This window comes from Aptenodytes patagonicus, chromosome 5 (assembly GCF_965638725.1).
Source record: "Aptenodytes patagonicus chromosome 5, bAptPat1.pri.cur, whole genome shotgun sequence".
Lineage (NCBI taxonomy): Eukaryota > Metazoa > Chordata > Aves > Sphenisciformes > Spheniscidae > Aptenodytes > Aptenodytes patagonicus.
The window spans coordinates 18386110-18413032 of NC_134953.1; the positions used below are offsets into that span (position 1 = coordinate 18386110).

The 26923-nt window shown below is 42.7% G+C and overlaps 1 protein-coding gene across 4 annotated transcripts in view; it reads left to right on the forward strand.

Annotated features, from left to right (window-relative positions):
* The window catches only part of WBP1L (WW domain binding protein 1 like), a 60328-nt gene that overhangs the window by 14488 nt on the left and 18917 nt on the right, over positions 1 to 26923 (forward strand). For 2 of the 4 annotated variants that reach the window (XM_076338926.1, XM_076338928.1), the window contains exon 1: positions 20788 to 20986. The exons of 1 other annotated variant lie outside the window; for it this stretch is intronic. In XM_076338926.1, coding sequence (XP_076195041.1) covers positions 20960 to 20986 — 27 coding nt within the window. In that variant the 5' untranslated portion in view covers positions 20788 to 20959. One more of the 4 variants, XM_076338927.1, reaches the window with a different exon arrangement.

Genomic DNA, 26923 nt, shown 5'->3' on the forward strand with positions numbered 1-26923 from the left:
TGATGCTGTTGTCCAGGAAGTTACAGTGCAAGAAACGTGGGGAACTTCAGAAAGTCACATTAACTGTGTCTCCTTGGAGAATTGCCTCAGAAATCCTGACCTCTGCATTTCGGCTGTGTGCTTTATATGGTGCTAGCGAAGATGGTCACTTGAGCAGTTGCAACATTCTTGTATACGTGTGTTGCATGACATTATGAACTGTGGGAAGAATAATGCTGTGCTTCCCAAACCACTTCCCAGAGACTCTCTCTCTGCCCCTGCACGTGGCACATGAGCCATCACTCTGATCGTCAAAGCACTGTCTGCTTCGATCCATGCCATGTTTCTTATGGTCAAATCACAGAAACCTTTTGCTAGGGGTCCGTGCACTTGACTTTCTAGGGGTGACGGTTGGGGTGCTCTCTGGCACCTCCGCTCTTTGCCAAGCCACCATCCAGGGTCAGTGTGTAAGGTTTTAGGCTGACCCGGATGCCCCATTCCTATCCCCATCTGCTAAAGGTTTCCAGTGCAAGATGTTAGTTTTACTCTCTTCTTTATCAACAGTTATGTTATATAAATGTTGCTCAATATTTTCAACATGATCTTGGGATGACTGCTCATTCCTTCAACCCCTTGTTTTGTTTTAGAATTTCTAATCCCATTTTCTATGACTAAATTCAGTTCTGTGGTTTCCACAGTGAGGATTAGGGTTTACTGCTATAGGTACGTCATTCAGCCTTTGAAGCTGCTTGCTCATGCTTTCCTTGGCAAGCTCTGGCAGACATGCTTAGCAACAACAGAGATCGTTATCTTTTTGAAGCTGCAAAAGGGTTAATCAGAAGCATGTTTATGAGACCAGGTTGCTTACCCTTACAAGCTTTTACTGTGATCTTTTTGGATGCTTTTGGAAGATTTATCACCTGCCTTTGTATTTTATATTACGTTTTTCTTTCCTTTCTTGAAGCTATTTTAATGCTATGTATGATATTGTTAAAATTAACTATGATAAGCAACTTTTCTTGGAAAGCCCTAAATTGCACACCTCTTGGATGCAAACCGGAGAATGTGACTGTCTTCATGTGGATGGCATAAGATTTTTGGCTGGTATGTTCAGGGTGGTTGAATGAGCGTAGGGCATCTGTACCTCTGTAGCTTCAAAACAAATCCAACAAAAGGACTCGCATCCCCCAGGCAGGCAGATAGCTGTTTGTACAGATGCATGATTGGTCACAGTTGTGGTTGAGTTTATTTACTTACGTGTGCAGGGAGAGAGGCTGATGGCTATTCAAGGGAGTATTATTTTTCATCAGGGAGATTAAAGGTATTGCTATTGATCAGGAGATTTCTTTGTGTGGAGACTTTCCAATGAAATGGAGCACCTGCGTGTATGCAGTACTTTAAAAATGTTAAACAGGATCTACCCTCTGATGGGAGTTGTTAATTGTGCTTTTTGGCTCTATCTGCCTCGCCGGCAGATGTACCATTGTGAAATTTTTACAACCTAATAAAATATTAGAGGATGCTTCACTTCAAGAGGAAACTTGATGGCTGCTTTCAGCTGATGCCTCTTTGAAACCAGGTGAGAAACATGTGCTTGACTCATTGGGACTTGCACCTACCTCCGCAGGCATAGCACCAGGATATTGATGCAAGGTTCATGGATTGCAAAGAGCCTGCATAGTTCTGGTAGGGTAGATGTTGCGATGCCAGGCTCTGCATATTTGGTATGATGCAGTTGAACAGATCGTGAAAATCTTAGTTTTTAATATGTTGACTCAAAGTGGAATTATTTGTGCATTTCGATACAAAATGTGTCTTGCTTTTTAGTGCATTTCTAAAGCCATGAGGGAGACTCTTTGGACTTGCTGTGTTTACCCCAGTCTAGTAGTGAATGCTGAGCTTTGCAAGTACTGACTTTTGTGTTGCGCACTTGTAATATAAGGATCTTCCAGAAACTCATAGGAATCTGGTGACTGGTATTTGTATTTTCTTGCTTGTTAAAATTGCACAAATCTAGAATCTTTTACTTCTGAAGATTTCATTTATCTAACATTTTTTCTTCCCAGGAAGTATCGTCTCTCGGGATTTAAGTATTTGCTGATGCAAATCTCTGTGATCACAGATAATTAAAGAACTATCGAGTGTCACATCATTAGGTCACCAGTTCAAATCTAGTGCAAAGTGGTAACGGGCATTTTTAGACTCCTAACACCTTTCATCAGGATTTATGTTTAGTTGCTTAAACTAAAAACAGAGCATTTGCTATTCAGAATTATGGATTCAAGTGGAGAATAAAGACTAGAAGCAGGTTTTTCTATAGCAGAAAATCCTGTTTGACTTGTGTTAGTATCTGTATATGCTTGTCAGCATACATGGTGCTTTAGAAGGAGTAAAGGTAGCATCTTCCCAGAGGAGTGTGTGGTTTGCTGCGTAAGATGTAATGCAGAAAGGCGACCTCACCTAGCGTATGCATTAGTCAAGTTGCGTATTTTTGGTGTGCTTTCCTACGACTTTTAAATTGCAAGAGCCTTTGAAGAAAGTATAGGAGGACATAGGCTTTGAAGGGAAAGAGATTTTGAAATTGGAAGTGCAATGTGAGAGTGTTTTGAATGGCAACTGAAACACTTTTGGATGAAGTACTTCTCAAATTCTTCCAGGCAGCTGCTCTTCTGAAGAGTGATGGTTGGTTGGTAGGTTGGGGTTTTTTTCTTGTTTCTTCTAGCATTCGTGTCAGGATTTTTGTATCAAGCTTCACTTCTAAATCTGACCTCTAATCTCAGGTTTCTGGTCAAGAAGTGTGGACTTCAGTTTAGAGTAAAATCTAGTACTTACAATAACTCATTGGACTGTACGTTCCCCAATCTGTAGAGAGCTTGAAATGGTTCAGTTCAGCCACACAGGCTTTCGCAGCTTCACGGTTCTTCCTTGTTGATTCGTTATTCTAAAGTTGGGAAATCCTTGCAATCTCTTCGAGATGTGTTGGGATATGGAAAGCCTTGCAAATCCCTGCAGTCAGGGGCTGACCTCTTGCGTGCTGGGATCTGCCTGCAACCGCCTCTTACTTCCAACCTTTTCCTGAATGTTTCCTGAGCGCTCTCTGGCTTGTTTCAGGGACCAGCTTGGCAGCGTATCAGGAATCAATAGCTGGAGTCCTTCAGAAAAGAAGTTGAAGATGCTGAAGTATGAATTCTGGTGTCCTGGTTGTTAGAATCTGTTAGCAGAGACGTCAAGATTTGAAGAAGAGAGATGTGAAAGCCGGTACAAGTGTTCTCTTTCTTTGTACTCCTGAGTTGAGAAATTAGGATCTGAGCTGGCTTCCCCACCCTGAAGGCTGTTGCATAGCTTCCCATGCATCTCGTGCCGTGGGAGGTAGCTGGTGACTTTTGTCAGTATTTGGAGGCACAAAAAGTGGGTCGTGAGGTGTGGAGACAGGAAAAAAAGATATTTAATGACATGAAAAAAAAAATACTGCCCGTAGAACTTGAGTTATCACTGTGGCACTTTGTGATGGGGATTCCAGTCCTGTGGGTCTTAAAAATACATTTTCATATGTGCATACTCTGTAAAGAGTCTTCAGTCATGTGGAGTTCTGAGTTATTGGCACTTTGGGAGAAATGAGATCATTCATTTTAATTCCTGATGCCGCTTACTGCTACCACTTTGCTGGTTATCTCAGAGACTGTTGGCAATATATTTATGACTTCCTACTTAGAATATTCTGTTACAATCAAGTATGTCAGAAGCATTGAGTGCATATTTCCACCTCTCTTTTGATGCTGATTTGCTTTACAAAGGCAGTATTGAAGTTCTGGCTTAGCAAAGGAATACCAACCACTAAACAATTTTTGCCTTTATTTTAAATCTCTGATTGCTTTTCGGCTTATAACTGTGATTTCAGCCAGAAATGGTGCATGGCTAGGAATCTTTCTAAATTATCATCCATCTTTTTGCTGGAGACTAAAAGAGGAAAGTCAACTGAAGTGCAAAGGAAACCTTTTTTTTTTTTTTTTTTTTTAAAGCTGAGTCATGATAAGATTGGCAAGTTGCAAGGGAAAAATTAAATCTGGTGTTTACTTGCTATAGTTAAAAATGACATCCTCCTTTACAGAAAATTATTAGAGTGAATTATGCTTTCAGTCTCCTTGTTATTGTGGAAGAGTAAAAGAAAAGATAGTTATCTTGGTTTTGTTTTGGTTTTTTTAATATGTATTTGGTCTAGGACAGGAGTAAATAAAAGGAAGGTGCCACTTTTTTTTTTACTGATAATTCCCTGAAGACAGGCCCTAAAAATATGGTCGTCATCAATTGCTAGTTTTCACAAATGGGATGACTTTGTATTGGTTTTACCTCATTATAGGCAAATAACTAAATCATGGGATGTCTATTTCTGAAACCTGTGATCTTTTACTTAACTTAGGTATGAGTTCTGGTTGTTTTCAAGATATATACAAACATTAATACACATGAAAAACCATGTCAAATCTTTTGCATAGTGTAAAGTAATAGATGTTATCCATAAACATTAATGACTCTGACTCCACTTCTGATATGGTAAATTCTATTCTTATTCTGCTGATGGAAAATAAAAGAATAGAAAACAGTGATTTTGCCAAACATGAAGTCCAGTATAGTTTGAGAATGGACCACAAGTTATTTGGAGTCCCAATTCTGTGTTCTATAAAGGCCATAATTTGTCCTGCAAAAAACCTGGCTAATGTTAAAAAATGTGTTATCTGTCTTTTTGAAAATAGATGAAATAGATTGCAGAAGAACATATTTGTCAACAGGACGTAACCATAAACTTAGGAGGCATGCAGGCATCGAGCACGGCTGAACAAGACTGCAAAGAATAAAGACAGAACCTCTTTCCCCTCGCTTTTCAGGCTGTAAGTAGGACCAGAGAACACGTTCTTTCACGAGGGTTGAGCAGGCTTTTCAAACTCCTTCGGTGTGTGTGCAGTATAAGTCTTGGTGCTAGGCTTTCATGACACAGACTGTGGGCCGCGTGGAGTGAAGCTGCAGGTTGTCACCAGCCCACAGCCATGGCACTTCCACTCCCGGTGCCAAAGGAGTATTTAGATATTAGTAAGATTTGATGTAGGTCAAATCGAACATGAGAATTTCAAGGTGTCCCTGTGCAGGTTTTTGTCATGCTGCCAGATGTGCTTTACTGAACTGTTGCATGCAATGAAGGACCTTTTGTGATTGCATTGATCAAGATAGTACTGCGGGTGTGTTCTTCATCCAAGGGGAACAGTGAGGTCAGTAGGAATGAATGTTGTGCTGCAGCTCAGACTGGAAGAGAGATACTTTGGTGTCCTGGGAAGAATACGTCTCTGACTTTTGCTTTGGAGCATTCAGTCTAACATGGCAGTCTTACTGTTATGTGGCAGGTGACTTTCTTGTCTTCCTTGTTGGGCTGCCCTACTTGTTCAGGTGAAGGCCAGTTCTGTACTTTGTCCTCTGCTTTTTCCTGTGGCAGAGGATCCTTTCTGTTGTCCCAGTACGTCTGCTTCAGCCTTGCCTGCTGTCTCCTGTTGGCTCAGAATTACCTGCTGTGTTGCTCCTTGTAGATGCGGCCAGGCGTGCCACCCTTCAGAAAGCTGGAGGCCTGGTTTCAGGTCACCTCCACAAGTTTTTTGGATATGATGCATAGCATGGGAACCATTTGGATGTTGGGCTTTCAGATATTTGGATATTGTGGTGGGAATGAAGGCAACCAGGAAAGCAGCAGACAGGAAAATCCTCCCGTCTGCTGCATCTGCCAGTAGCCCTGGAGGAATAAAACTGAGATGTTCTCTTAACTCTTCCACTTTTTGGGTTAGGTCTGCTTGTTTGTTCAATGAGTGAAGAGTATCTTCTGTCTCGGAACACATGCAGCAGTAGGATGGCTCTCATACACTGCTCTCAAAAACTCAGAGAAGCTAATGTTGGCATTCTCACCATTTCCCACATCTTCTATACTGACACAGTGACATTCCTTGTAAATTGATGGCAAAACATATGATCTTTATTTTTTTGGCCTTGCTTCCCTCCACAGTTTAACTCTTCTTATGAAGTGTATCTCTGATCAAAGGATATTAACAAAATCTTTATCTTCTTGGTTTTACAAATTTGGCTTAAAAATTCTCTACTTGAAACTTGGCAAACACTGCCTTGGTATGCAAACAGTGGGGATGGGACAGGGGAAATCACTTGGCTGTTGAAAAACTACATATGGGAAAGTCACTGGAGCTTTCAGTGTTTTATTTATAATTCTGCAAAGGCCTCTTCTAATTTGAAAAATAGAAGAGACCAAATAGTGGTTTCTGGAAAGCAAACAGCTAGACTTTTCCATGAGTGTTTTTAACGCAAATATTAACTTCACAGATTGTAACACTCTTTCCCCCTTAAATACTTTTTTTAGCATTCAGGATGTGTAACTGGCTAAACTAACCCAGTTATATAGATGTATAACTGGGTAAACTAACATTGCAAAGAAAACCTTAACTCCTATAAAGCACCTATAACTGCAGCATCTGGCTTTTTAAATTCTAATTGCGAAGCCGTAAGAGATGTTTTGTTTTCATTTAGCAAATACATACTGAGTTTCTAGAAAGATAACTTGATTTACAATAAGCATACCCAGTGGGAACCATATGCTTTTCACGTTTGCCTTTTAATGAAGGATTAGAATATTTCTTTCAAAATCTCTTTTCCAGAAAAACGCTAGTTTTAACCACTAAGTAATGTTGAAGTAAGAACTGAAGCTGGATTTTCAGATTTGGCTGTACGTGTGAACAGACATTTCCAAACACAAGTCCTTGGAATGATTTTACTAGTTAATAATGCAACAATGAGTTTTATGTCAGCTTGATTCTGAGCAGTGTTTTGCTGATATCAGTATAAGATAGCTGTATTATGTGAAATTGCTTGAACAAAGCTAAAGGAAGAGCGATAGAAGTGGTCTGCCTGAGAGGCTCTAGCATTCTCCTTCTGCTCGAATTGCTGAACACGGCTAATTCTTTGCAGAATGGCATTTAAGGTTACATTTGGAGTCATTAGGTTATAAACAGTCCACAAAATATTTTACATACTTCATGTTAATATTCCTCTGAAGATCAAGATTCCCTGGGGAGAAATGAGAATATGCACCAAAAACATTCTCAGTTCTTGAGGTTTATGTACAACTTCCTAGATCCCTAAAGATCAACTGTCGCATGAAGAAATTATTACAAAACAAATTTTGATGCAGCTCTCAGAGTGTTTATACGTGGGGGGAATGTCCTGGGTAATACCCTTTCTTTTAGTTGTCAGATTTTCATATTTTTGCTGGCTGGCTGAGATGATTGGAAAATCTTTCTGACTCTAATTTGGTAAATTTATATGAACCTTCATGTTCAAGAATGCTTTTGAGTCCCGGGCTGTGTTGGGAAAAGACATGACAAAAGTGTTCAGATCTTGACAGAATGTCTGAATCTGTGCTATTGAATAGAGAGAGGAGTCCTTTCATTTCTGTTTCTCAGTAAGTCTTATGGGGGGGGAGTTCTTGACCCTTCTTGAAGACACCAGAGTGTCTCTGAGACATCTGACCCACCATGTAAATTTTTGCCAAGAATAAATCTGTCTGTACTGTGGAAAAGTGACTGTTTCGTGCTAGGCACAATCCATGTAAAACTGGGTCTGTGGAGGGACACTGTCGTTCTTGTGAAAATGGTCTTGTTTTTTGTTCTGGCATTAGCATTTACTGCCTTTACTGAATGCTTGGCATCTACGGTGGTACATCAACAGCGTGTGTGCCTGTGCTCCTTGCTTGTGGTCAGCCGACCTAGGGCAACACTCTGAAATAAACCAAAACCTCTAGACCACCAGCTTGTCCTTCAGAAATGAATCTTATTTCAGATTCCACTGTTACTTTGCGAAATACTGGGATTTATAAGCCTGGCAGGATGGCTCTGGCAGAGTTATCACATTACAGCAAGATCTGGGCTCTCTGTCAAACCCCTGACTTTAGTGGCGTTTCTCATACCTGAGGATGCAACTCACAAGGGACATCCTTGGCATCTGTGTGCATCCAAATTTCTTCCAGCTCATCTAGATGAGAGGCAGCAAGTGGAGGACCTGAATGAGAATCTGGCGAGAGCTGCTGTAAGCAGCAGACACTTGTGAGCTAGTTGCCGTTTATAGACTGTAGGAGCCACTGGTGCATCTTTCTGCTCCTGGGGAGTTTAAGAAGGAGCATTTTCTATGTGTTTGGTGAGTTTTTGGAGGTCTGGTTATCCCTCGGGGTGGTTGGAAAGCTAGTTGCAGACAATTTGACAGCAGTACTTTACGCTAATGCGGAAGCAGCAGGGTTGCGCTTCCTCCAGCATGCCTTGAAAGGAGAAGTACAGAGGCTCAGCTGTTCAGAGCTACACAACTATAAGGCATAATAATAGCTCAAAGACTTTTCTCTAACTACACAGCTCAAGCATATACTAACTGCATATTAGAGAACCAAACCTTGTCCAGCATGCTTGATCCCATAGCAAAGCTGCTTGATTCACCTCTGTTACAGATCTGGTTTCCAAATTGAATCCTTCAGGCATCTATAAGGGTCTCTTTAGGTGCATGGTGGACACACTGAATACCACTGGTTCTGCTGGCTCACTTTGGCAGATACAAGTTCCATTTCACTATTAAGTTTCTACATTTACAAAAGATTGCTTTAGCTTTTTTGATTGAAACTTTGCTTTGAATTTCCCAAGAATTTGGGACATTTTTGACAGTCAGTATTTTTCCTCACAGTGACTTCAACTCGGTGTGAGCTCAGACTTCAGTAAATAGTCAGCTGTGTGCTGACACTCTAAAAGATAAAGTCATGCTGTCAGTTTATGCTGAATTCTTTCCATAAATGGGGTATATGTTTTAAAAAGTCTTAGCACTTTTCTTTCTCATGCCAGACCTGTATTTTAAAGTGATCCTGAAATTTATTATCATCTTCATTATTTTTTGCTGATGTTAAAACCATTTACTAAATTCAGTCATCTAAAACTGAAGGGACAGCAAAGATTTTGCTGTTTGTATAGTTTACCTTTGGGGTAAGAATGGAATTGCAGCTAGCAAGGAACACACAAAGGCTTAAGAAAAGGTTCTCCAAATACAGAGTTAGATGTGTAAAAAAAAAAAAAAAAAAAAAAAAAAAAAAAAAAGTATTGATCTAAAATTTAATGGGGAAAGTGAGTAAACAGTAACTCAGTAACTGATATATAGACTGAAAGGGTTTGCTGCTCTTTTGGTTCTTGAGGGGGGAAAAAACCAGGAAACACACAAACTCCTGGCTGTAATTCTACACACTTTAAAATGAATACTAACTGTAAAGGGGTCAAATTAAATGAAAAGTAAAAGTTAGAAAATGGTGAAGTGCTTCAGTCTCTAGTAAAGTACTAGAAGAAATCCCTGAAGGCTTTATAAGCATCTCTAAGGCAACAGGAAACGAGCAGTGTGGATTTATCAGGAGCAACCTCATGGGGGAAAAAATTTAATTTGGTTGATTCAAGGGATGTTTTACAGCCCAACTTGAGTGAGGGAAGCACATTGGTTATGGGATGCTGAGTAGGGATCTGTGTTCAGGATTAAATAGTAATACAGTGGGTTCATTAAGTGACTGGAATATATGCTAAGGACTAGTCTGTGGTGATGACTGGGGTCCTGGAGGGGTTTGTTCTGCCTCTGTGCCAACAGTTTGGGAGATGAAGAGAAAGCACTTGAGATGCAGGTGAGGGGTTCTGTGTGTTTTTTAAGACAGGAGAACAACTTGAAATAGTCTGAAGCCTATTTTACTTTTCCTGAAGGAAAAGTGCAGAGTACTTATTGGATGGAGAAAGTCAAATAGGGGGAGTCTGGGATTTTGGGATGTATCAGAAATTGAGTGCAGTTGTTGCAAAAAACCTACCAAATCTTTAATGATTTAGTAACAGAAGTGTCCTATACAGGTATTTTGTAATACTCCATGCTAGTAAGTGATGTGCACCATTTTGGATCCCACATTTTAAGATGGGTTTAAGTTGCTGACTGAGAAGAGTAGTAAAACTATGATTTAATCCTTATAGTCTATGAAAAAAGACTTCTTTTGTCTTCTGAAAGCAGCTTATAGAGGAATGGAACAATTTTCCAGGTGAGCTAAGTTAAGAAGTTGACTGTGATCAGTTGTCTTGTTTTTAGTGGAGAAGAAATTACTGCCTTATCTTGCACTAAGGCCTGAACTAATGGGAAAGGACATCCTAAGTTTTGAAGAGCATCAAGCACAGGAGCACATCGCCTGTTGAGGCGGTGGGAACACTAGTTGTTGCAGTCATCTTAAGAACAGGTTAGAGAAATGTTGATGCTTTAGGTGCACTGAATGGTTCCCAGAGCAGTTTGACAGGGTGACTTCTTGAGAAGCCTTTCAGTCTGGTGCCTCTGGGTTTGCATCTTTCATTTTCAAACAGCCCTGACGTTTGAAGCCTGTGTTAAGGAACAAGTGCTGAAAGGAGGACAGTCCGATGGTCAGTCTGTAATTAAATCCGTAATTAAATCCTGCTCACAAATGTTGCTGTCCGTCCCTAAGTTCTTTACGTATTTTTACTTGGAAGATGTCTCTTTCAATGGTTTGATGACTTTACAAGGTGCAGGTTGGATCTCTGCAATGAAATCGGTGGGCAGTTTTCTCACTTGTTTCCAGGAAAGGAGGGTTGGTCCTGGTTTTCCAAAGGAGATGTTCAGAATTCCTACTCCCCAAACTACCTGCTTCACGGGAAAAATACCTGTAGGAGCCTACGATGTGTCAGAAGTGAGTATTTCTAAAAACTGGAAATATTTCCTTGCCTTGGAATTTCTTCATTCAACAGTCACCCATGGGTCTTTGAGCTTTCTGAGTGCTGAGGATGACGTGTATACTGTTCACCTTTTGAAGAAGAAAATAACTGGCTTCTGACAGTTTGGGTTTTTTGGTCTTTTTTTTGTTTTTAAGATTTACTGTTTTACTGTAGTCATGCTAATTAGCACCAATTACCTTCCTGTAAAAAGGTAGGATGTCAATCAGGTTTTGATTTGTTTTGATTTTTTTTACACAGATGCATATGGACTATTTGGTTTATGGTATGGGAGAATTTAAAAGAAAACAATGGTTGCAGGAGTAAGAGGCCAGTGGTCACCTAGAGCAAATGCATGTCTGGAAGCCAGACTTTAGCAAGGAGAAAGCAAATGCTTAGCCTTGTCTCTTTTCCGCAGCCTGCAACCTTGCTGCGGAGAAATGTGTGAAAGAGGTAAAGCAGTGTGGGTCACCCTGTCCTCCTTCAGCCCTGCTGCAGCCAGGGGAGTGTTTGCTTTATCTGCCAGTGGAATAACAAGCACTAATGGAAATTCTAGCAGTTGGGATAAGATAATACCCATAAAGGCAGGTTATGGTGATCAGCATTTCTTCCCAAGATAAAGCTGAAATGAGTTTTTAATTATTGGGCATTGAACTAAATAAGAAATAAAGCATGCTTATGCACACAAGGGGAGCACACGTTGCCCAGATACCTAAGGGGGAAACCCTACAGATACCACGAATGTGGGGGAGCGAGACAGCGGGGTGTTGAAGGTATCTGCCCTTGGAATGGCAAAACTGCCTGGCCTGCAGGTACGTCGCTGAAATTTAGAAACTGGCTGTGATTCTAGGTGCCACCAGTGCTTTTAATGCTTAAGCGAAGTGCAAACTACGTAATGCCACGGCTGATGCTGAAACATGACACTCGGACATCGCTTCCTCCCAGCCGCCTGTTCCTTACATAACTGCTGGCTGTCCCCGGGGCGGCCTCCAGATGAGCTGAGCCCAACAGGAAATATTTGGGTAACCGGTGGCAGTTCTGCTAGGCAGAGAAGGAATAACAATTAGTTGTATTTAGAGTCCAGTGGTTGTAATATCTCAAACAACTTTCTGGCACTCTCCCCGTTTTACGGTTAGGGAAAATAGCTGCAGAGAGGGAAAATGCAGCAGGATGGAGGAGCTGGTGATGGGAGGCATTCAATTTTTTGCCCTGTATGCTTGGATAGAACAAACTTTATTTGTACCTGGAAACCTACATCTGTGAGCTCTCTGCTTTATGTAGATCATGCTTCCTGAGGGCTCTCCTGTTTGAGGCAATCCCAAAAGCTCTCCCCTCTGGCTGGCAGAGCAACAAAGTGTGTGGCCTTTGGGGGAGCTTTTCTTGTCTTCCTGGTAAAGATGTGGGCCAAAGCAGAACCAGTACTACAACAGGGGAGAGATTAGGATTTAAGGTCTTGATATTTCCTGCTGTTTCACAGACATGGGTAAACTCAGCTTGAAACTGCACTTAACCATACACTATGCTGGTTTGTTTATTTCTTATTTTTGTTTACTCATCACTTCAAAATAGGGATGAGTTTGTTTTTCTTCCAAGTACTTGGAGAGATCCTAAGCAACACAGTAATTCAAGTTAGAAAAGATGAGCTTGTGTTTAAGATGAGGTTTTCTGAAGTAGTTTTTCCCTGAAGTTGCATGTTTAAAGAAGTTTTTAACTGTGGATTTTAAGATCTGATAGCTCTCTTAGAGTTTTGTCTAGTGATTTAAAAGTGAAATCTTTAATACTGTTGTGCTGTGATCTTTTAAATGCTTGTGGTATTGAGCTTTCTTAATAGTTAAACTTGTGCCTTCCTTTAATTCTTTGCTTTGGTTGTATGAAGATACATGTATGTGATCTTTACTGCTCTTCATTTTGGAAAAGGAAGTCTTCCTGTCTTTTTGCTAGCCAGACCATGCTGTGTGGAAGGGCTTTCCTCGTTTTTGAGCCAGGCTCTAACCACAAACTCTGAGCCTCAGCCTACCTGTAGCAGTTCAGATGAGTTTACTTTTTGCTAAATAACAGAAATCCTGTAAAACTCTAGGTCCTGCATAGCCCATTGGGTTAATTCACAGACTTTTAATTTTGGGAGTACCATATTGTGATCCACGTGTATTTTCTAAGAGGAAGAAGACTCGGTTAAACCAGTTGTTTGTGGTTTGTGTACCGCAAACCCAATCATCTGTGCAACTCAGAACCCACCTATCGATGGGGATGTAGGTGCCACGGCAGCGCCCGGAGTGTAAAGTCTAGGGATAATGGAAGGAAAGTGCTTGAGGCTGTACATATATAGGGCAGTTTGAGGATGATTCTTTGCTTCAGCATAACCTATGCGATACTGCTCTGCTGTGTAACATTATCGAACCATAATATCTAGCAGAGTGCTCAGAAGGAGGCAGCTGCTGATGTTTCTTTGTTTTCCTAAAGGATTTCCCAGAAAATCTGTTCCTCTCAGGAAGGGTACGGGCCGTATAGAAGTGGTGCTCTGCTGGAAACAGAAACTTAATTCTCAGAACTCAGTAAAAGAACCTCTTTCTTGTAAAATGAGCTGAGGTAAACAAGACTGCTGGTATTTTGGGGGCTTTTCTAAATTTGTTCAAGATGTAAACTTAAGCTCAGAAAAGACCAACGAACTTCAGAAAGATCTAACCAGGCTGTATGAATAACAGATCCCCCCAGGCAAAGCCTTACGTGATGGGAAAGCCATTTTAACCAATTGTGTACCTCTTGTCAGGTTAACTAACTGCACTGTTCCTGAAGAAAGAGCTGAGCATCTTTGGGCAACTGGATGCCCATTTGACACCACTGTTTCTGAATAAGGTGTGGTTTTTAGGTTTGTAAGAAAAGTAGCAGAGGTTAACATCAAAATACTTCCTAATTTGCGGGGATACCATCACTTCAAATTACATGCATCTGTACACATGTGATTACCTATCACGTGTGCTATCTATTCACACCTCTGTGGGTGTTTCCCACGGTCAACATGCCTGTGCCTCATGTGTGAGACTGGATTTTATCTGAACAGTAGCATTTTGTGGAGCGGCACTTGTGAGAGTGCAAAAGGGGCAAAAGGCCATGACCTTTCTTGAGTTTTGTCTTCTTGCTCATGGTGATGTGATGCAATGCAATTTGGCTGATCCCTGACCCTCTTCTCCTTCTCCAGACTTCTGTCTTAGGTATATTTTGGTGATGAAATGCCACGTAACCGCCCTTATCTTCAGTGGGTTCTGTTTTTTTGGTCAGTGCTTTTTAAACACATTGGCAGGCTGAGAGAGATCAAGTCCTGCTTGATGTGCAGGGGGCCTTGTTTCTGTCGTAGTTGGGCCCATCAGTGGCAGTGAGGCATTGCAGATAATTGCTCCACATATGTAAGTATCCTTCTCTTTGAGGAGTTATAAGTTGAGACGGTCTGCTGTATAATTGCCTGTTACCTTAGACCCTGATGAAAATATCCCTCTCCAAGGACCCCAGAGGGTCGTTTGGAGCAGCATTATCCCATGAAATCTAGAGGCAATAGAAGAGTAAGGAAGAAGAAAACCTTAAAATCAATGCTAGTCGCCCCAGCGCTAGTGCTGTTAGCTTTGGCAAATCCTGTCTCAACAATAAAGACAGCTGCCATTTTGGCATCAAGACAGACAGACTTGGCATCAGCCCCTCTGGCACGAAAAAAACGCTTCGTGGGAGCTGGCACCAACACTGTGAAACAAGGGTAAGGCCCAAGGGAAATGCCAAGCAGACATGAGATGAGCACTAAAAATAGTGAGTTGCTGTCATTTAGAAGTGCTATTTGTTTCTCTCCGAGAGTAGGGCATCTAAGATCTCCATCAAGGTTGTGCTGGTAAGCAGCTTTGGGACAACGCTGTCTCCTATGATGATGTGACCAAAGGACACACACAGGCTGTATTTTTGGTATCCACATGGTGCAAGACTAAAACTAGAACAGACGCTTACCGTCTTGATTCCACATTTGGGGGATCTTGTTACTGTCTGCAGGCTCTGCCTTCTTCCCTGTCTGGAGCAGATCGTCTCCTCTTGGGCTGTTACCAAAGGTCCTGTTTGCACACACGGGCATAAGGAAAACAAGAGCTGTAGTGCCAAAAAGCAAGGAGCCAGGTTAGTGTCCCTGTACCACCCCGGACACACTAGCCCTCCTGGAGACAGTCTCATCAAATGTTTAACAGCTGAACTCCCCCCTCCCTCCTCCTTCTCCTCCTCCCAGCAGGCTCAGAGAAAGCTGAGTAGGCTTTCCAGTGACTTCATTACCCACTCCAGTCTAAAACTGAAGTCTGACATCGGTGCCCAAAACCTGGGAATGCTAAAGGGACAGAATCAACCCTGTCTCCACTGAAGCAGTTAGTGTCACCTCTGAATAGGGCAATTTCAACTCTCTTTAGTCCCCCTCTGCCTCAGTGGTGAACGACTTCAAAGCTTTTTAAGACCTCTGGGCTTGAATGGCAGCCCTGGGTATTGAAACAGTGGTCATACAAAGTAGATGATGCAAATAGTCTTTGGCGTTACAATTACATTGGCTTGGCCACAACTCTGCTGCTGTGAATAAAAGTGTGCTGGACCTGTGGCTCTTATTTTCTCCTCCCTGGGGAAAAAGCAGTGGCAAACAATGTCACTGTGGGCTGGAAATTTCAAGCTACACTTAGCAAAAACTATTTTGGTCTCAGAGAAGGAGCCTGGACTTTTCATTGCCACCACTCTCCCATCGGCTAAACAGCAGAGTGGGTAGGAGTGTCTGGAACAGCCTGGATGTGGCCTCTTTTGTCTCCTCTGTCAGATGGGTGTTGGAGAGGACCCCTCTTGGGTATCTCCTCCACGTCCACCCCTTGTCTGCTCCCTGCCCTTTCTTGAGTGCCCTTCTTATGATAGCTTAATACAGAAAGCAGCTTCAGAGGAGAGGTTGCTTGCTTTACAAAAGTGCAAAGGAAGGGGATTTACTGTTGGTATTTCTACACCCACATACAAAAAGTGAAGAGGAGGACAGGCTCCTGCTGAAATACCAGGTGATGGAGTGGGTAGTGGCTTCCTCTGCAATGCCCGCTCCTTTGGTTCAGGGCTCACGCCTGGCTTTCAGGTGGAGGATGTGGCACATATTTGCACTTGTCCGCTGGGCCAACAATTGCTGTTCAGGATTCAGTTGGAATCATGATTTGACTGGGATCAAGCATGAGCTGTTGCCATTGGGGCTCTCTGCAACACCGAGCATGTTTTGAAGTGCACAGTCTCTTCTTCCCTGGTTAACTAGTTACTCAGAGACAAAGACAGGTGACAGCAGTGAGGTTGAAATGCACTGTCCCTATTTGCTTATCTTGATTTAGTAAGCTGCAAAAGTTTCTTGCACTTCTAAACCACTGAGCTGACAGAAGCGGTGACAGGCTGCAGGGAAGAGAGACCTGCCCAAAGACAGATTCTAACCACTGCAAGCCCTTGTACTTCATTGCACATTAAAATTTATTGATCCAGCACACTGGTTGCAGCACTGGCTCACAAGCCAGTTCCAACATGTATGATGTCTTTTCCTGCAGTTATTTTTTGCTCTCTCTAAACAATGATTAAGTTGCTTTAGCCTGACAAACGTTAAACGGAAGTGACTTCACTGTCCTTGCTTTGTAGTTGAACTGCACACAAATTGGGGGACCCACTTTACCCCAATCCTAAATAATACAGTAGTACTAGATACAATGGGTCTGAAAGGTTTGTTTTGGACCATGTGTCCCCTAAGTCATAGAGTAGATACTCTAGGTCCTGGGAAATTATCAGACTGACCTGTTCCTGTTCATCCTCTGGAATTTGTTGATGACAAAATGTTGTTCTTTGTAGGCAGCGCCAATGCTATATGTTACATGAACCTGGGGCACCTGATCCTCATATTGGAAAGTCATTGTGTTCTTGTAATGGTGCTGTTAGGGTGGGGACGTGGCCCTTCACTCTTCAGGAATCGACAAGTGGGCAGATTTTGCGGGCGGGTGGCCACCCAGAAATGGTTTCCAGGCAGATCTAGCACTGCATCACTGTTCCAGCATTGGTGATCTCCCAATGTCTCATGCTGTTTTTGCTAGCGAACAAGCCCCTTTAGAACATTTGCTGTCAAGGCAGATAGAGCTTGCTCCTGAATGTTGTCTTATTCTAGAGGAAGAGATCTGCTTTTATGCCTTTCTGTATGTTTCTTTCCCTTTTTCTCTTTATTCCCAGAGCTATCTCCAGGATGGGGAAAGATAAAGTCACCCTCATTCAGGTTGCTTCTTTCACACTTTGTTTCGAGTGCCTGACAGGCCTGTGTAGTCTCGGTTCTAGCCCCCAAGGCTGTGGGCTGACTAATGGAAATGGATAGCTGATGCTCCTGTTACCAACATGAAAATAACAGAGTGCACAAATGGAAGAGTCATTAGATAAAATTGTTCCAACTTTATGGTCAACCTGTATATATATAGCTGCAGAACCATGGTATTAAAGTTTAATTGAGGGGATATTACACACCACCCATATTTACTGTTCAAAACCTCTCGCTGCCTAGGACTCTAATAATGGAGCAACTGAGAGTAGCCTTGTGCTTCAAGCCTGACAGATTTGAGCTGTGCAACTTCAATTTTTGTTCCAATCGTGTTGTCATAACTGGATCATCTAAAGGTCAAGCTGTCTCCTCGGGGGGTATCACAATGGATATTGTATCTTGCTGGGTTACTAAACCTGCTTGCAAGCATCTCCCGCCGAACATGGAAAGCGACTCTAAAATGGCCCAAACAACTTCCATCATCTGCTTCAGTTGCATGCTAATATCTGAGGTCACGAGGCACAGTGTGTGTTGGGCTTGTGAAAGCGTCAAGCAGCATCCTTTGCTTGACATCATGTTTGGGGCAGATGGCATGTTCAGGAGAGCAGTACTACAAACTGATAAAGCCCAGAGGTCTTTATTCCCCCTTTTTCAAAAGAAACTGGCTCACCGTTATCCTGTAGTGGGATCCACACTGACATGCCAAAAAAGGATGGTTGGTGGCTGCCTAAAGCAAATTTTCAGAATAATGTAGATCCCATAATCTGTCCTGACATTAGCCCTGGCTTTTCAGAGCCCTCGAGATTCATCTACAGAGAAACTGTAAAAACTTGTGTTTGCTCTGTTTTCTGTATCTCGGATAGACACACTCTTGTGTCATAGATGGGTGGCCTTTGCAGATGTTAAACTCCAGGTTTGTGTAAAGGAAGTGAAACCCATGCTGAGCCTGCCTTAGAGCTGCTCTTGTTTTCATTAAGATAATTCTTATTTCAGCTCTGGTTGCCCCCAAGCGGAGAGCAATAGAAAATTAGAAAAGTTTTGAAAATGGGCAATGAGCGGCTGAAGGCTTTGGGAAAAGATTTTACGTTAAGAGGATGGGGAAGATTGATATCTTTTATAAGAAGATAGCCAACAGGTACAGAGTAATGAATGGGTGAGAAGATGGATGGGGACTTCTGTTCCCACCTGCTAATAATATGAAAGTCAGATTAGAAGGTGGTGAATTCACTCCTGATGAAAGGAACTATTTGTTCACAACCACTGTCTATGAAACTCGTTACCGCAAGACAAAGCATTGGGACAACTACTTACGAACTTAAAAAAAGAGGAGGGGGTAAAATGATACCAGTTGGAATATCCAAAGCAATTGCAATGATTAGGGGAACGTAGGTGTTTTGAAAAGTGTATTGATTAGGGTATTATAAAGGTATGAGCTAACTCAGCCAGCTTTTTTTTTTGCCCCTCTCCAGGGCTTTTTCCATAGTCACCTATAGCAGAGTTTGTGGAGCGTGTTACTGGCCGCTGTCATTCAGACACTATAAGAGAGGGTGGCTGCTGCTGCTGCAGTCGAATGGGGTAACGCGTGCTTGCAAAACACCTTTTTTGTGTCAGCTTTCCAGGATTGCTAAATTCACACATAAATTAGGATGCTTTTGCTTTTCTGCTAAGTTACTGCCTTTGATAGTCCTTCACAACTTGTCTTAGATCTGGAATGACGCTTCGCCTTTTGAGTACGTGCTGGGGGAGAGGCGGGTGGTTAAAGTTAGATTCCTTCTGACAGTAGGGATTTAGAAATTGCTGCATTGGCTCAGCCCTGGGATCTGCCTAGTCCAGGGCTCTGGATAGCAACAGCCAGAATCGGATATTTCAAAGGACAGCGTGAGGCCACAGAACAGATTACTAAAACAGAAAGTTGCCCTTTTATATCACTGGTGTTTGTCCATAGAATTGGAAAAGCAAAGGTTGAGTTTGTTTGATCCAAGAGCACAAAAGCTGGAAAATCCCGTTGCCTGGCTGATGCTAGTTAACGCTGATGTTTTCTATCGTCCAGGAAATTACTTATGTGCCTGTTTTCTCTTAGGAAAAACAGAGATGTGCTTACCTTAAATGGCAAGTTTATATGGTGGCTTTAAGTTGGTGTAAAAATAATTAATAGTTGTGTATAGTCTCACAGCCTAATTGTGTAGAGGACACCCACAGTGGGGTTCTCATTTGGGAAACAACCCCAGGCTGGGCTGGGCTGGGCTGGGAGGAGGCAGCAGCAGTGGTCACTGAGGGGTTTTGGCATGTGGAAAATGGGTGTCGTTTTCTGACACTGCTGCAAGCTATCTGGCTGTCCGGGGGGATTCTGTTCTGGGTTGGTTTTTTTCTTTCCTTTTTTTAAAATCTTTTTCTGGTGTTGCAAATTAGCATTTGTAAGAATTACATGTGGTTTCTCGCTCTCTCTTCTGAAGTCCTGAAATTATTGTTAAAATGGTTACTAAAAAAGGGGTTCAGTGAACTCTCTATGGAAAAAAAAGTATATTCCTTTCCTTGTCAAATATTTTAATGTGTTGAGCTCTAAAAGCCAGAGAGGCCAAGAGCAAGGGGAGTTGCCCCTCTGTCAAATATCCGTGAGCTGCTGCTGGGGCACGTGGGAGTGGCAGTGGTGTCCCAGTCCCCCCCGACAGACGAGGACAGCTGCTGATTAAAGAGAAGCACAAAAAAAAGAGGTTGCTGAACTTTCAAAGTGGAGGTAGAAAAGGGAGTTAAATTTAGATTACCTTCTGCAGTGTCATCTCCTACACCACTGTGGAACTTGCTGTACTCCTTGCTTGGGAGAGGACAAACAAGACATGCCATCCTGGGCACCAGATGATAAATTTGTTTATAAGGCTTAATTGCCCCTTGGCATGAAAATGTGACATGAGCTTGAGTAGAATGAGAAACCTTCCGTCGGGGCTAGTTGCGTTTTCCTTGGGGAGAGGTGGATTAAAATGTCTTCCCATCACCTGTCTGATGCTGGAGAGGCCCAATCCTGATTCTACTGAAATCAGGGGAGTTGTTGCTGTTTCTTTACTGGGACGGCTGTTTTCTGGAGGGGCCGAGAGTTGAACAGGGCTGTAAGAGTTGCTCAAAAAAAATGGAGCCGTGGTGGTAGGCAGAAGGCGGCATGGGAGTACTTTGGATCTGTGAAGGCTTTACCGAGGTCCCCGGGGTCTGGAGGTACTCAGAGAAACCACGGTGGTTGCTCCTAGAGCTCCAGTGCTTTTCAGCAAGCAGCATCGAACTTAGCTTTCTCCTCAAAAATAGATTAAATGTCTATTTTTGCTTAGCGAGATTTAATTATCACCGAGGAGCTGTCGGCTCTTGCCAACGTTTTTAATAGCTTCCCCTCCACTTGCAGCATCCAGTTAGCGGGGAGGAGAGCGCTTCTGCTCCTCCACGGCTCCCTGCCAGGGTCCCGCACGGGCAGCGCTGCCCAGCAGCACGCAGCTCCCGTTTGCAGCGAGCTGCCTGGTGTTAACCAGCAGCTCTCTTAAGGTTCAGGGCTTTTTTTTTTTTTTTTGTGGTTTTTGGTTTGGTTTTTTTTTTTTTTTTTCTTCAGAACTGCCCGACCTGATGTCATTTCCCTCTTGCAAACACCCCGGCTGGGCTGCGTCTGAGATATGTCACGGGGAGTGGGAGGAGGAGGAGGGGGAGCCAGCGAGTGCGTGCAGTGTCCCAGGACCCTGTTTACTTAGCATTCCCAGCCGAGGAAGCCCTGGTTTAAATAGGATCGGAGGAGCGGGCTGCCCACAGCAGATGAGGAAATGGTCACTGTGGGGCTTTAAATTCCTGCCTTCCCATGCGCTGGTGCGGAGGATGAGCCTGCAGAATGCCTTTCCTCCTGGGTCTCAGACAGGTAACCAGCTTCGGTGCGGTGGGAGCTGCTTGCTCAGGTGGAGGATGTGACTGACTGCTTTTATTTTTATTCCCTCCCCCGCCCAAGGAAATGATTTCTGACTTTCCCAAAACGGAACTGTACAAACAGTGCTTCCCCACCCGTGGCGTTTGATCGGGGAGCCGTGGTAGTGTGAGAGCCGCTTTTTATTAGCGAGGAAGGAGCAAAACTGCGAGCCGGGGAAAGAAACTCTCTTGTTGTTGTTGTACGTTTTGTGGCAGTGTGGCTCTTTGTGTTGTGCTCCTGTGCGGTTTTTGTTTGGTTGGGTTTTAAGGTACTTTCCACAGTCCTTAATATGGAATTGTGTTTATATTGCTTAAAAACATGCCAAACTTTGAGCCGTTTTCTTGTGTGGGCAGTATTTTGAGTGTTAAACTGTGGTTTAAAAACAATAAATAAAAAGAGACATTTATATATATATCTCATCTCTGACACAGGTCACCAAACAGAAAATGGCAATGTTCCGTGACCCCCAGCTTGGTGACTTTTTAATTGTTCTGGGAGAGTTTGAGCTTGAACAAGAAACTTGGGATAATTTAATAGCTGGTAATGTCGAGTGGAATGAGAAACGGTAGCAACTGCCCAGCTGCTCCCCGCTGGAGGAGGTGCCAACTATGTGTTCCTAGGCTCAGGGAGAGCAAACCCTTTTTTTGGTCTGGGAGGCATGTCTGGAGGGGGATCTAACTGTAAACTCTTCCCAGCACTGCTGAGATCTGTAATCCACAATAAATAGATATTGCATGATATCAGAGTGCTGCTTGCAGTTTCTAATTTAGAATTAAAAATTCAAGATTGGACCGTAGTGTGTTTTAAACTACCTACTTTCAGTTGTTTAGAAATGAAGGCAAAAGGACTTGCAGCACACTGCTGAGTAAACAGTGCTGTCTCTTTTTCCTTATCGCTTCAGTTTTTGGTGAAATGCAGCTCGCTCCCTCCCTCCCTCCCACCCTGCTGAACTGGAAACAGTTTTACATAAGAAACTACCTCTAGCACAATGACCTTCTGTAATTGAATGCAATAGCTATAATAATAGTTCACTTGTTAGCACTCAGGGCAAAGAGACTTTCCCGAAAAACCTCGGAACTGAGTCAAGGGGGGAAATTCGGGCACGAAGGCTAAATGGCTTTAGGTAACTCTAAACTTGCAGTGAGACATAGCTGGCTTAAATGTTGAGATTGCTCGAGTCTCACAGTGTGGTTTTTCTCTAAAGTTCTATTTCTAAATTAATCTTTTTGTTTTAGAGACGTGTTTTGGACAATTGAGGTGCTGCATAAGGTGTAAAACCAGAAGTTAGGTGTAATTCAGCTTCCTTTGCTCAAACTGCGAACATCTGGTTATCTGAGTGGGCTGGATGGTACTTTTTTCTCTGCTTGTAACTTTTCTGCATCGATACAGGAAGCAGAAAAAAGGTGTTGCCTCAGGAACACAAGAGCAAAGCTCTTGACTATTTTTATCCGCTGATGAGAGATGTAGTGGGAAAGAGCTGCTTGTGGAGCTGCTCGAACTTTTCTTAGTTTTAATCATTTTGAGTTTTAATCATTTTTAGACTTAAAAAAAATTAAATATTTGTGATTGTGTCCTGCATGCAGATAGTATTCAGAAACTTCTTTTTCCACTTCTAAAAGAGCAGAAAAAAAGGGTTGTTAGTGAACAGTGCTATTTAATTAAAAGTGTGGGAGGAATTCAGGAACATCTCGTCACGCATCCGCCTCTATTGTCTCTTGCGTTTGCACTTGGACTGTAAACACTTGGTTGTCTGGGATGTCCTTTGTTGTTGTTGTTCCCACTCAACACAAGGGGTGCTGATCCTGGGGTGCCCTGCCGTGAGCTGCGTGACGAGGACGAAACAGTCACAGTGGGAGCCTGGGCTCCTCAGGACAGGCACCCTTTGCTCACTGCTGCACCGCACTGAACAACTAGTTCCCCTGGATCTGTCTTCACTTCTTTGGGACCCAGTGGCAATTGCAGCACAGCAGATGGACTGCCGAACACATGGTAAAAATAGGGTGTTTGGTTTGGGGGTTTTTGTTGTTGTTGCAGCGGGGATGATGTTTAAATGCCTGAAAAGCTAGGTCAGCTCTATCTGACATCGGTGCAACGTGGGTGTTTAAAGCTCCCGTCCCAGAAAACATGGTTGTAGAGGATCTCAGCTTTCAGTTTTAAGTGAGCATTTCCTCTTAGGGTTGCAGGTGGAAGCTTGAACACGTTCGTCTAGTTCACTGCATAAATGTAAAAGGAAAAAAAAAATGTTAAAATGTTGGATTCCTAACGTTTTCAGTTTTAATTTTAACTGCTTAAGGTTTCTGTGTTGTCAACTGTTTGGTGGTTTAAAACAACAAAATGCAAGACAGTCTCCTCAAAGCTGTAATTTCCTAGAAGCATCTATCTTTAATGTGAAAGGGCTGTGACTACAGCTGGGAAGCTTCTAGCAAGGCGTGAAGGAAGTAAACACTTTCATGTGGCGCTTAAAATGCGAATGTGCAGTTCTTGGAGTCTGAAAGTGAAACTTGCGATAAACAAAAATGAAACCAGCTCTTATAGAAATATATCAAAGTGTCCACGATCTGTGAAAGGACAGTGTTCCTTTAAAGATTGTTGGAGTATTTCTCCAAGATAAATGGATGCAACAAACCAATTTGTTCCTCAGATAAAGGTTAATAAAACTTCAGAGGTTCTGCATCTGCTGGAGGTGAAGATGGATCTGCTGTGGCTGATTAATCATGGTGATTTAAATATAATTCTCCTCATGCTGGCATTAGCGAAGCAATAAACGTTGTGGATTAGAATTCCCATTTTGGAGATCTTTATTGTGCCTGGGACAGCTCAGAGGCGTCATTCCTCCCCCACTTATTACACTTTAAGTTTTTGGATGTTTGCACTTAACACATTTTTTTTTTCCACATTCAGCAAAACAGTATTTGTGGTGAGTGTCTTATGAAGAAATGTCCAGACTTGATTTATTTCCTGGCCTCAGTTGTCTGTCGTAAGGCAGGCTTACAGGAATTTATCCCCTGTCGTGCTGGCAGAGGCTGGCACCCGAGGTTCCAGTAACTCACAGCAATCAAAGCTGGTTTCATCTTTACCAATCTTATATGCTTTTGTTAAATTGAATCCAACAAAGGTATGGCACTTGCTTAAATGGTGGATTTTTGCTTTTATGTTCCAAAGGACTAACAAGTATAGTGTTTATGAAGATGGGAGAAGGACCGGAGGCTTCGGGGTGGGTGTCAGTCCTGAGCTGCACTGGTGATTCAGGGTTCCCCTGCGGTTCTGCCTGTCCTTGCTGCGATCCCACCTGCTGTCCTTCTCTGAAAGGATCTAGTGATACTTTATTTAAGATGAATTTTGGTTAGGAACTGGGGGACAGCTGGCAAACCAGGAATTGTAGGCGAACCCTATGGCAAGATTCGACATTCCAGCCTAATACTTTCAGTAGCAATTTCAACCTGCTACCACTTGAGTCTCTTATCTCAGAGATGCTCATCTTCTTTGGTAGCTTTGTGTTTGCATTCTCATGAGCTATTGCTGATGGGCTTGGCTAGCCAACACTAGTGATAGTCTGATATGTGAGTTTGAGTAAAAGCCAAGTGGTAACTCATAAATAGTGGGTATCGAATGCAGTTTTTCCTGTTGGTTGTTTCTAACATATTTAAGGTACTGACAGTCACTTCCATTCTGTTACTCTGGGTGCTTAAAGAATATATATCATTCAAATACTGATTGCGAGTTACTCAAAATACATATTTTTTTAATACATTTTTCTGAAGACTCTGTGACTTGCTTGAATCCATCCTGCTTTGTTGTTATGGGTGCGGCTGGGTACTGAAAGCAAGGGACTGTTGCCTGCAAGTAATGAGATTAGTGAAATAACTAGGTCAGGATTTTTTTTTATTATTATTATTATTAAATAGATGCTTATTACCAAAGTCCCCTATGAGAGCTGTGAAACCAGAAGGTCTGGAGCGGTCACAGGTTGAGCCCGAGTCCTGCTAAAACCAGTAGCAACTTGCCCTCCGGCGGATGCCAGCTTGGCAGTCTCCCTTCAGCCTGCTGCTGGGCTTTTCACTGTGTCCCACTGTTTGTACGCCTGTTATTCAGCTCCTTGCTCACCCCTGTCATTCTGTTATTAATCCCCATCTCTTCCAGTTCAAATAGTAATTTGCTATGTAGTGCCTTGACAAATGCTGTACTGAAGTTTGGAGAGAATAGGAAATTAGAGTAGGTTTAAAAAACTGGCTATCCTAGAAGAGAGGAATGGCATATAACCTGCTGCCAGTAAATGGAAGTCACATTTCAAAGTGTTTTCCAGGGTGTCTGGGTGTTACCAAGGTTAGGATGAATACTCTGGTAGGCTGAATGACACATAGAGGCCATATAAATGCAAGGTGCTCATATTTAGGGTAACGGAGGCTGGATTTCTGTGGAAGAGGAGACAGAGCAAAAAGCTAAAATGGTTATTAGATCTCCGTGATATCAGCCACTGCCGGTTTTGGTTACCTGGTTAAGGCCAGCTGAGGAGTCATCCTTTGTAGGTGGTTCACTGCCAACTATGCGCTTTTGAGTGTGGGCTGTGGTATTTGTTGCTGCAGTTGCACATACTAATTTTCAGCTTGGAAAATAGCCACACTGGTCTGGAATTTGCTCATCTTCATCTTTCTCCTTTTTGACATAGCAACGATGTTCCCAGGTTGACTGCTGACTTTTAGGAGTAGAAAAGTGTGAAGGGCCTTGATTGGAATGATACTCCACTGTCAATCAGTTCTCATTTCCCTCCATTTCCTACATCGGCTTCAGGTGCAATAAATCCTAACAGATTTATGGGCATTAAACCCAACCATTTAGTACTGAAAACCTTTACAAAAGTAGGATAAGGAGGTCTGATTCCATCCTTTCTTGCAGCAAGGGGCAATTCAGGCAACCTACAGACCTCCATGAATACCTCCTGTCTTGATCATGCCCCAGATTTTGACCTTTAATTTGTCACGTAGACCTCCAGCAAAGGTCCAATACTAAACTGGAAGGTGGAGAAAATAATTGGCTCTTTTCCCTGGCACTGATGTTAACGTTTGCTGTAGCTTCAGATGTGACAACATATGGCACTGCCTTGAGTTCTCTTATACCTACCACTGCTGGATATTTTAAGGATTATTTGTAAAAGCAGTTGACAGCAAAAGTGTGCTACTGGCAGAGTTGCCAGCATGGTTGTGGGTTTATCATAAATGCCAAATATCAACAAGAAAATAAGTAAAAAAAAAAAAAATCTTTATTCAAGTAAGTTGCTTTATAAAGTTTATGACAAGTGAAAACTAATCCAAAACTCCACATCTGAAATATTAAGAGACTCTCCAAATGCACCAAGATGAGGTCTTCCCAACTCAACCGGTTTCATGAGAAAGAGCCTGCACAAGATTTATTAAATGGCCTCTGTTGGACTGGATGGGGAGAGAACACAGGCTCCAGGACTGCAGAGCCTTCTCCTGAAAGCTCCTGGCTTTAGAGTGTGCGTCAGGGATCCAGTGAGTCCAGTTCCTCAGATCTGCGTCAGCTCTTAGGATGATGCCAAGGAGGCAGTGATGCACATGCAGCCTAGAGTACATGCTGCTTTACAGGACAAAGCCAATCCCTTGAAATTAGTTGGAAATCTCCTAGGCTTTGCAGGTGGGAGATAACGGATGGCATGTTCAGGCTTCTTAGTTGCAAAACAGGAATATTCTGCTCTAATGGAGGTGAACAAAAGAGCAGACCCGTGTAGATGCTGCTTAGTAATCCTGTCTGGAGGTGTCTGCAGTTAGCCGAACAAAGGCTGGTGGGGAGGGATGTGCTTGCCTGGACAACAAGAAAACAAGACTGTCCTTCAGCAGGGAAGCCTGCGCTGGAATGTGATAGCCACTGGCTATT